Consider the following 12,016-nt stretch of genomic DNA (forward strand, 5'->3'; position numbering starts at 1 on the left):
TTTTATGAGAACATGTATACATTAACCACAATGATTCTTTGAACTGGTAACCCTCTGCTGGAGGTAATGACTCTGAGTTGCATTTTCATGAATAAAACCCCAAAAGTGATCATATTTGTTCTGCTTTCTACATCCCATAATATTTGTTATACTCTCCTAAAGAAGAATCTGTTTTCTTGAACAACCTGCTGATTCAATGAAAATTAAAAATTGGTATCATAGTTCCTAATCACCTAGTATATGCATTGCTTATAAATAGCATCACTGGGTCAAATGGAAGGCAGCCAACCCATTTTACCAATATTTAATACGATGATTCTGCATACGGTTGAGTCCAGGGTAAATGCAGCCATGTTATATGTTATATGCTGAGGAGTCTGCTACAAAGGTCTTCTGCCCAGAAACAAATGTAACACCATCTAAATGCATGTCTTTAATGCTAGATATTGCATAATATAGCATAGGGAAGAAAGCAAAGGTTCTGTTAGGGGAGGAGTGCCAGGATGGGTTAAATAGGTGATGGAGATTAGGAGCACGCTCATCTGTCATCTTGGGGGTTGTACGGAAGTGTTGGATCACTATATTGCACTCCTGAAACTAATATAACACTAACACTGTATGTTAACTCACTGGAATTAAAATAAAAACTTAAAAAGCTAAAAAAATTTTCCTCTATTAAATATTTTACCTTTTATTCCCTAAAGGTGATCTGTAAAGTTTTCATAGATGACAAAAGTCAGAACACTTCTGTCCTTCCCTTATGCTTTCATCAAATTACTTTTCATGGTTTAAGAATAAGGGTCATATAAATCATATTCTATTCTGTTCACTTGGAGATACACAGGAGTAAGAATAGCTTTCTCAAAGAATGTGATTTCAGATGCTGCTCTCCCAGCTTGTGCTCTCTGTGAAATAAATAAATAAAATTTTAAAAAATTAAAAGTAAAAAATAAAAAAACTTTGTAGGAAAATTATTTTAAAGAAGTACTTTTCCCAAAATGACGATTTAAAGAATAAATATTTTGGGATGCCTGGGGAGTTTAGTCAGTTAAGCATTCAACTCTTGGTTTCAACTCATGTCATGATCTCAGGGTTTTGGGATCGAGCCCTCAGTTGGGCTCCACGCTCAGTGGGGAGTCTGCATGAGTTTCTCTCTCTCCCTTTTCCTCTGCCCCTCTCCCCTCTCTCTCTTTCCCTAAAATAAATTTTAAAAAATAAATAAAATAAAAAATCAATATTTTTCTAAAGTTCTCTTAAAGAAACCACTTTGATGACTGAAAGATATTAGTAAGTGATGAAACTCATTTTCTCAGATGGCTTATACAAACTAGGGTGATTTCTTTGTAGTCATATCTGAAACCCAATTTCTGCAGTCTTAACATAGATGAAATAATATTAATTTAATAACATTTTGACAATTTTTCTAATATGATGCAAATTACAAGGTATAACTGAAAACACTGGAAAATTGTATATTATTTATATCTCTATCAATCTTTCTACCTATCATCTATCAATCTATCTATGGCTTATTTTTAGAAATATAAGTAAAAGCTCAATGACTGAAACTTGAAGTCAACATACTAATTCTTGGGTCCTTCATGGTTCCTCCAGCTAAAAAATAAATACTCAAAATGTGTATTGTCACGCAACCATATTTTCTGTAACAACCCAGCAGATGGCGCTATTCTGCAATAAACAAGCCTTGCTTTTTGTCAATAAAGTGTTATGTACTTAAAAAAAAAAAAAAAGAAATAGAATGTTTAAAGTGTTTTATTGCTTACCTTGTGCCGGAACTTTTATAGTCCCTTGTTTGGTTTCAGGAGCTTTCCCTGGATCTTATAAAGAAAATAGATAAATAAATGACCATGAATTACCATTTCAGAAAGATAGTTAAAGCCCTAAAAAGGGGGAGATTAGAAAATCAAAAACAAACGTAAAACACATTGCCCTTGGCACTCAGAATTTTTGTTAAGGAAGGTGCACAGTTGGTAGGGGGATCACTAAGAAATTAGGTTTATGGAGACCAAAAAAAAAAAAAAAAGTTTCTCAAAACTGCCTTACTGTGAAGTGACCATGGAGCACTTTGCATTTGTTGGGCACCTGAATTTGAAAATCTCAGAATTCTTGGTAAATAATTTCTGCATTACCAAACTTTTGAAATGGATGGAACATTTAGACATAAATAAAGTGGCTCATAGAAGCTCATTGAATGACTAATATGAGGATAAAGCCCAGGACAACTAATACCCAGAGGCAAGCGTGGACTCAAGACGCCATTCCCGGCCCTGTGGGGCCGTTAGCTTGGTCCTGGGCAGCAGTTTGTGTCGCAACAGAATAACAAAACTTCGTTTTGAATCTCGCTTCCCTCTTGTCATAGGGTCTTTGTTTTTTTTTGTTTTTTTTTCTGTTGTTTTTGTTTTTTAAGATTTTATTTATTCATTTGACAGAGATTCTCTGCCAGAGAGAGAGGGAACACAAGCAGGGGGAGTGGGAGAGGAAGAAGCAGGCTTCCAGAGAAGGAGCCTGATGTGGGGCTCCATCCCAGAACGCCGGGATCACGCCCTGAGTGGAAGGCAGATGCTTAACCACTGAGCTACCCAGGCGCCCCAGGGTCTTTGTTTTTATTTTTTCAGAATTTTCTCTTTAAAGAAAAAGGATACAAAAACACAGATGGTAACTACTTAAGTGTATTATTTAATTAATTAGCATGAAAATAAAGGGGAAATAAAGATTTCAAAAAGCAATGCTTATCTCCCATTTCACTAAATAATGGTTCATGATTGTCTTCAGTAAGCTTTCAATATTTAAATTAACATTTAATAATATGGGAAGGAAGATTTGGTCATTTGTTATGGATGTTAACCTTTATTCATTCGTTCATCACATTGATTTGGGACCTATTACGTGTATACACTAAGCTATGTGTAAATGTTGCAGTTGATACACATAAATACTCAATCTTTTGTTTAATCATCAAATGTTGATTATAGCTTATTTAATATTACACTTTTAGAGTTATAAAATAAGATCGCATCAGAATAACTTGCAAAAAATCAAAGTTTCCATGTTTTTTAGGCAAATGAAAGTTTTGTTTCTAATTTATGTCTTACCTCTTGTTGGTGAGTTAATTATTCATTTATATCATAATAAGGATTATGAAAATGTCAATTTTTCATTGTGCTTTTTATAAAAGAAATAATACTTGATTCATTTGCGATTTTAATTATTACCCTATTTATTATTCAGAGAAATTATTTTTTGCCAAAATTAAGTTGATTTCATTTTACCTATGATCTCTTTATTTTTTTCCTTTCTTCAGGAGGAAAAATCCATGCCAGCTTCATGCTAGTGCTATCTTTGTCACTCCCAGAATAAACGGTCTCAATAATTAGTCAAGATTCATACACAAACATTGAATTTTTAACTAATGTATTTCTCAGTATTGCTCTAGCCCTATACCTACATGACTAGCATCTAGTGGTCACTTAATAAATATTGGTAAATGAAAAATTAGATGAAAGGATAGGTCCAAAAGATCACCAGAAGCACCCTAGACTGCTCTGGTGTTTCAATCTTTAAAGATCTCAGAATATCAGAAAATTGTAAAGTAGTTCCTGATTTTTTAAAAAGAAGATTTTAAAATTGTAGTCAGTATAGTACCTTAGAATTTTAACAGCTGATTTTCCTATCTTCTCTTTCTTCTTTATGTTTTCTTAAATCATGGCTCCTCAAACAATCCTTCCATACCAAAGATTCTACCTCACCTCCCAGTACACCCAACTGTGAATTTGGGGGAACTTTACTTAGGGCCCCATTACTTCTCCCGTTGATCATTCAGTTACTCTGTCAGCTGCTTTCTCCCTCAGTGATCAGGGGTCAGATCATGCTCCTGACTATTCAGCATTCTCCATTTGAGTATTCTGACAGGTGACAGACTCAGCTCTCAAGAGTCACATCTTCACTAACCCTACCCAGTATCTGTTGGGCTGTGTGCACATTGAGTGGGCATGTTTTAAGGGCTCATACTCTATGGACTCTTTTTTCCTGCTATGCCTTAGCTCTCCACCCCTCTACCTTCCTCAAATCTACCCATCCACCAATGCACAGTGATACACTCTGGATACTGTTCCCAAGTAAAAGGTGTTATTTTAAAGGGGGCATTCTACAGACAGTGTCCACCCACAAAGGAATAACTTTAATGGAGCTAATTCTCAATTCTGTCGCAGTAAAATATTGTTTTTCCTTCCTAATTCCATCTACTCTTTCTCTGATCTCAAGCTTTTAAGTAAAATTTAACAGTTTAAAACCAAATGCTTTCCAACAAGTTTGCCAACTTGCATTCACCCAACATCAGTCTCAAATCTATTGAGGACACATGAAGAGGTGATATTTGATATCTGCTTGTGTACAGCATTTCAGTTTTCAAAACTTTAAGGAAGGAGTTAACTCTGAGACCATAAATGAACAGCATTAAAGCCACACCAAAAATTGCAGAAGAGTGAAAATACATTCAAATCCACACAAATTTTTATTATAAATAATTGTTCTGTCTTTTATTACTGCCAACTACAAAAGAAACTAACTTTTTATTAGGAAAAATTTCAAATATCTATAAAACTAAAGAAGAAATTATAATGATCTCCATGTACTTAACACCCATTTAATCATCATCAAGTGATAGCCAGTCTTATTTTTCTGTGTATCACTCACTGCCTCCTCTACTTGCATCCCAAATGAAAATTTTATTATGGCAAATGCAAATGATTTCATTGTTCCTAAGATTTATTTGATAATTTTTATAGTTACATTTTTGAAATAAAATGCAACAATTTAAATAAAAGTGCAGGAAGATAAGAAAATTCAACTAAAGAGTATAATAATTCTGAAATTAATAAATAATAATATGGACCACAAAATCAGGGACAGGATGGACCTAGATTAATATGTCAGCATAATTTTCTTGGGAATACTTTAGTAGAAAATTATCTGAGAAGTTAGTATTCTTAGGCTCCTGAAACATGTGTTTATATAAATTTTCAAGAATCAGATAAGCCAAATGGAACAGTCTGATTTACAAAATTGAAAAAATATTATGAGTCTGCAAATGTTTAGTTAAGGAATCAATTTTCACATACAGGTTTAAATATTCATTTAATATCATAAAGTTTTTCCTGTGGGGCTCTGTTTATATTGACTTCTTTTAACATGAAGTGCAAATCCATTGAGTTTTCAAATTTAAGTTTCAAATAACTTTATTTTTTTAAGATTTTATGTTTAAGTAATCACTATACCCAATGTGTACATCTCGAACTCAGGACCCTGAGATCAAGAGTCACATGCTCTACCAGCTGAGCCAGCCAGGCGCCCCTTCACATAACTGTAACAACAAATGGACTGCCACACCGAGTTCAGGGGTGATCTTTAACTAACGGACAGTAGATGAAGATTAATTTTGTAGTGATCATACTTACAATTTAAGTATTTCTAAGCATTCCTCCAGTTTCCCTCAAAATAAATGATTACATTTATAATGTTTTTATTCTTTTTTTTTTTAAGATTTTATTTTTTATTTATTCAACAGAGATAGAGACAGCCAGAGAGAGGGAACACAAGCAGGGGGAGTGGGAGAGGAAGAAGCAGGCTCATAGCAGAAGAGCCTGATGTGGGGCTCGATCCCATAACGCCGGGATCACGCCCTGAGCCAAAGGCAGACGCTTAACCGCTGTGCCACCCTGGCGCCCCTTTATTCTTTTTTAAAAAAGATTTTATTTATTTATTTGAGAGTGACTGAGAGAGAGAGAGAGAGAACGAGTTGGGGGGAGGAGTAGAGGGAGAGGGAGAAGCAGGCTCCCCACTGAGCAAGGATCCCGATGATGGGAGGCTGTGTTCCAGGACCCTGGGACCATGACCTGAGCAGAAGGCAGATGCTTAACTGACTGAGCCACCCAGGCACCCCTAATATTTTTATTCTTTAAAGTAAGTTGAAGGGCGCCTGGGTGGCTCAGCAGGTTGAGTGCTCCCCTCTTGTTCTCAGCTCCAGTCGCGATCTCGCGGTTGTGGGATCCTGCTCCGCGATGCTCCCTCAGCGAGTCTGCTTGTCCCTCTCCCTCTGCTTCTCCCTGTACCCCTCCCCCCACCGCTTGAGCATGTGTGTGCTCTGTTTCTGTCTCTCTCTCTCAAAAATAAATTTAAAAACTCTTAAAAAAATAAAGTTGGAAGCAATCATTTTCTCTTTCAAATGTAACAATCAATATCCCTAAATAACATTTAAATCCCTTCACAAAACAGCAAAATACAAAAGAAAGAGCTGAAGGAAAGAGAGGTGAGTGATCTGACAAAGGCAGGAGAATGAGTGGCAGCAGGTGGTCAAGTAGTTAATGGTTTCTGATGACCTGATCTTCTTCCTGGTCTTTTCTCCATAACAAGCCCAATGGACTCAGCAGTACAGATTTCTATTCAGTGTGTGATTATATTTTAATTATTTACTTACAAAACTATAGTTTCCTACTAATCTATAAATTCCCTGTGATCACTGATGAGTTATTCATTCAACTTCATAACCCTAACACCTAGCAAAATACTGTGAAAACTGTCTCTCATAAACATGTAAGCAATTGATTGCATTAAAAAGATCTAATTACAAAAGTGTAAAAAAAATTTAATTGACCAGTTTCAAATGAGTCATTAAATTTAGGACTCTTGCATTTTTAAGATGACAAAAACTAATTCAAACTCTTTTTCTCTTTGATCATTTATCATATGATATGCAGAAAGTGTTTTAATTTTAAATTTCAGAACTTTATTTTCACTACAGTATAGTGTGACCCTGGTTGCAATTTGGAATTTTTTAGAATTTCACTATTTCAAACAAATTTACAACTTGCATGGATTTGGTAATCTAGGAATTCTGTTTAAAAGCATGACACGAACCAATGTTTCTTTAGGACTCAAATTACAAATCAATTTCATTCATTAATTTTCCAAAAAAAGGAACAGAAACAAGTCTCCAAAGCCATCTCTTGCTATTCTAGTCGTGGGAAGCATTTAGATTGTTCTTAGGTGAGAAAACTAAACATAGAAAAGTTGAATAACTTTTCCACAAACCAGGAAAGAAAGAAATATTTACTGGTTCAGCAGCTAAACTTTGAACCAGCAATATGAAACCTTGATCCATCAAAATATATACATCCTTTTTTGGAATAAGATACTAGACTCTAAAAAATCATCCGGCAATCTAATGAACTGCTAAATTAAGCCTTAAATCATTGTTTTTTATTCTTATAAAATCTAATTTACTATTTTTAGATGTAGATACTCTCGAAACAAAGAAAGGTTAACATTTAAGCTAAAAGTTATTATATGCTTAAAAGTTCTTAAGCTAAGCCTCGTGTACTTCATGGCTCCAGGAAAGCATATTTCAGAGGTGTTGCTTCATCCGAGTGTGACAATTACCCTATTGAGATGAAATTAATCATGAAGCAGCCTTCGGCCATCCTGTCTGACCAAGGGGACTGAAGCCTGAAAAGAGGGCCTATTTGCTGCCAGATATGCAAATTGCAAAAGGTGCACAATGCAGAAACATGAATAATTTATCAAAATAATCTGTTATTGCTAGAGGTTAAAAATCTAAATAAACTGGCAGCATCATTTACAATAGGTAGCATAATTTAGCTTCTTTTATTCCCCCAGGAAATCTATATTCCATCAAGCAATGTATTTTGTTTTAGAATCAAAGTAGTTTTTAACTTAATATCTTAGCATTATAGAGTTTAATTCAGAAGTAAAAATGATTATTTCATGTCTGCTAAAATATTCCCTTGATTTTTAATCTTTAAGAAAACATACCATCATTTCAATCAAAACCATTCTAAGCAGTTCTTAATTTGAAAAAAAAAGAACTTTGATGTTTTCATTAAATGTAAGTCAACATCTATTTATAGTTTCTACACATGGAATCAGTTTTTCCTTATATTATTTGGAGAGAATTAAGCATAGGGAAAAAATCTTGAATTTCAGTCAGAATATTCATTGTTAGAAAAATGTACATTCCCCACTCATGGCACTGCCTGGTTGTCTGGATAGAATGTGGTAAGAAGGGAGTTTAAAATTTAGAGTTGAAGACCAAGGTATCAATTTATTTAAATGACTAAAAGAAGGAAACTTTTTTAAAAAAATAAATAAACATTATAAATGAGACACAGATCATTTGGCCTTCTATGGGAAAATAAATGTGTCTATATATATGTATATACATAAATGTGTCTATAGATGTGTGTGTATATATATGTGTATATACAGAGGCATGCTAAGGAGAGGGCTGACTCCATTAGGTTAGGAAAAAACTTCCTGCCCTACAGCTAGTAAAACAACAAAATGCAATATCATCGTGGGAAGATAGGAGGTTGCAATCTTGGAGATGCCCGATAGAGAGACACCTGTCTTAGAGGAGTCCCACATAGATCTGCCTAAAGCAGAGGTAACCCTTTCTACCTTCTACAGCAACTTTCTAAAATCAATGACTATGAACACCAGTAAGAGTATTTGAAAATGTTACCTATATTATGTTTTGATAGCAAATTTTTTTTATTATGTGTTTCTTTTTATTATTGAGGCTTCCATTGGGAGTCCTCCTTTACTATTAAATAATTATTTGTTTGTTAATATTTTAAAAACAAGCATTCTGACCACCAACCTGGACCAATTCTCTTAGGAGAAACATACACTTCCTAGTACATTTAAGACTCAAGTAGCTAGGGTGCCTAGGTGGCTCAGTTGGTTAAGCATCTGCCTTTGGCTCAGGTCATGATCCCAGGGTCCTGGGATCCAGCCCTATATTAGGTTCCCTGCTCAGTGGGGAGCCTGCTTCTTCCTCTCCCCATGCTTGTGCTCTCTCTCTCTCTCTGTCAAATAAATAAATAAAATCTTTAAAAAAAAAGTCTCAAGTAGCTATTTGATGCTTTCGTTGAAATAAATGTTACAGTTTAGAAAATTATTGCTCTCCCATTATAAATTATTTATTTCTTTAGCAAGGATTGCTTTTGATTCCTTATGCAAAATAAAACAAAACAAAAAAATTTTTAAAGAAAGTCAGGAGTTTACTTGAGAATAAAGAGTTTATTGAGAATATAAGCTACTTTATTATACACACACAGACATACACACACGCAAAATGAAAACAGAATTTGATTGTTCAGCCACAGTTTCCAGTTAAAATTTCAGTCTTAAAAATTAAGTTAGGTACTATTGGTAGATCCTATAACTCACAGCTTACACATAGAATGGGGCGTGGTTTCCTTATTAAATGATATCATAGAACAGAACGATCTTATTTCAGCCTTTCAAAAATACCAGTCGCTATTGGTCTAACATTAGTAAACAGCGTCTGTGAATATTATCATACTCTTTTTCACTTTTCTAGAAAATAAGAAATGCACACCCTTTTTATCTAATTACCCAATTTGGAAATGTTATAGAAACAAACAGAATTGTAAGTGTGAATGTAACCCTACAAAAAAATAAAATAGTAAGGATAGTGAAGGAAAAAACTGAGAGCAAAGACTGTTTTATTCCTATTTGTATCGTCAGTCTCTAACAGAGTTCTTGGCACTGAGAACGCATTCAGTAAATGTTTTTGCATGAATAAATGAATAATGATTAGGAGACAAGGTGTTTGAAAAATCATTGTTATATACCTGAAAATTGTAAACCAAATGGGTAGCAATTATCTTCATAAAATTGCTCAGACTCATTGAGTCTTTTTTTTCTCTCTACAGTACTGCAGATGTCAAAATCTGAAGATGTTATAATCAGCTTCAAAGAAAATCTAAGTTTCTTGTAAAAATAGCAAGGTTTATAAAATGCAGATTTATTACACTGATAAGTTAGAATGATTTCCAAAAAGAAGGAATCCTTAACAGAGTGTCCTAAATAAAGCAATCTGAGGAAGAATTCAGCGGTGTATTTATAAGCAAACACTTTCTGCTAAATTTTATTCTCAGGTTGAACAGAGTATAGGGAATGAACAACACCCAATTTGGTATTAAACAAGACAATATTTCTCCAAATAATTACTGAGGCCCATCACTCAGCCTTTCTTCAGTATTTATTGCATGTGCGCTTATTGTGAACAAAGCACCACGACACCTAAATATAAGAACTAGTTCCACTCCTTAGGAGCACATCGTGAAAAATGCTAAATAAAGGGTATAGTAATGTGAGTTTCAGTACTGACAATTTTTAAGGAGGCAGGATATAGATAAGCCTTGAAGGAGAACTAGAGTATAGAGCAACAGAAGGGGTGAGGGAAAGAAAGGTGTAAAGTGGGATAATGGATCAATCTGGCTAGGGCAGAAGAATCTGGTTGGTGTTAGTGAGAAGTGAAAATAAAAATTTAAAAATTGTTTAAATGTAAATTATGGTCAAAATAATTCACTTTGAAATCTCAGGAAATGGCATGTGCTCGCTCTTTCTTCCTTCTTATTTTTTTGAAGATTTTATTTACTTATTTATTTGAGAGAGAGAAAGAGAGGGAGGGCACAAGCAGGGGCAGAGGGAGAAGCAGATACCCCGCTGAGCAGGGAGCCCAACACAGCTTGATCCCAGGACCCTGGGATCATGACTTGGGCCAAAAGCAGATGCCCAACCGACTGAGCCACCCGGGAGCCCCTCAAGTTGCTTTTCCATTGAGAAAAATTTTAGTAATAAGGTAAAAGAACAAGACAAATAATGTTGGTTTCAACAAGGTCAAAGAAAGAGGATATTTTAAAAAGAAGGAAATAAACCTCAGAATTAAGAAAAGAGAGAAACAATTTCTTTTGTTATCGAGGTAGCCCCTGGCAACATTTGTGAGCATGAATTGGGACACAGACAAAAGAAAGCCTACTTTTTTTTTATGTCAGTTTCAGCCTATCAATAACCAGTGTTGTGACTAGACTGGCCCTTGTGGTTCTTATTATGATGGCAAGACACCCTTAACAACAACCATCAGGGAACTCGGGAAAAAAAAAACAAAAACCGTTTGTTATTTGGAAGATCTGGAAATTACACGGCCTATCCGGGGCCACAAAGTGATGTTGCAAGGGAGAGAGAGAGAACGAGAGAGGGAGAGAGTGAGCAGGCAGGTCTGAGGTTCTTGCTTTTATTGGTGTCACCCTGGATGGACCTTGAGGAAATTATGCTCAGTTAAATAAGTAGACAGAAAAAGACAAATACTGCATGATTTCATTTATATGTGGAATCAAAAAAAAAGAACAAAATGAAAAAACAAAACAAAATTCATTGATACTGAGAGTGGAATACTGGTTGCTAGATGGGAGGGGTATTAGGGGTTGGAGCAACAGGTGAAGGGGGTCAAGGGGTGCAGGCTTCAAACTACAAAATAAGTTATGGGGATGTAATGTACAGCATGGTGACTATCGTCAACAATATCGCATTACATACTTGAGGGGTGTGAAGAGAGTGAATCCTACAAGTTCTCATCACAAGAAAAAAAAAACTTTTTTTGTAATTTTGTATGGTGATGGCTGGTCACTAGACTTACTGTCATGCTCACTTTACACTGTATACAAATATCAAATCATCATGTTGTACTCCTGAAACTAATATAATGTTATACATCAATTATATCTCAATAAAAAAATCCATTAACCATAGGGTTTTGCAAGCACACTCTTTTTTAAAAAATAGTACACAAGGGTTCCCTTTTCTCTACATCCCAATCAAGACTTGTTAATCCTGTCTTTTTGATAATAGCTAGTCTAACAAGTGTGAGGTGAAATCTCTTTGCTTTGATTTGCATTTCCCTGATGATTGTTGATGTTGAACATCTTTTCATTTGTCTGTTTTTAAGTCTGAACTCCTTCCAAAACTCTAACTTTTTACTCCCTCATTTTATGCTTTTGTTTCCACATTTTACATATTTTTAATTTGTGTTTCTTTTAACTAAATATTGTATAGTTAGTTGTACTATTTTTGTCTTTTAATCTTCATGCTATCTTTGCAAGTGATTAATCTA

The 12,016-nt window shown here is 34.8% G+C and overlaps 1 protein-coding gene across 1 annotated transcript in view; it reads right to left on the reverse strand.

Annotated features, from left to right (window-relative positions):
• Positions 1-12,016, reverse strand: part of TRDN (triadin) — a 379,865-nt gene that overhangs the window by 164,676 nt on the left and 203,173 nt on the right. Inside the window, exon 13 of the mRNA XM_034669079.1 lies at positions 1,785-1,838. Within this exon, the coding sequence (XP_034524970.1) occupies positions 1,785-1,838 (54 nt within the window). The remainder of the gene's footprint in view (positions 1-1,784; positions 1,839-12,016) is intronic.

Source organism: Ailuropoda melanoleuca, chromosome 10 (assembly GCF_002007445.2).
Source record: "Ailuropoda melanoleuca isolate Jingjing chromosome 10, ASM200744v2, whole genome shotgun sequence".
In the NCBI taxonomy this organism is placed as follows: Eukaryota; Metazoa; Chordata; class Mammalia; order Carnivora; family Ursidae; genus Ailuropoda; species Ailuropoda melanoleuca.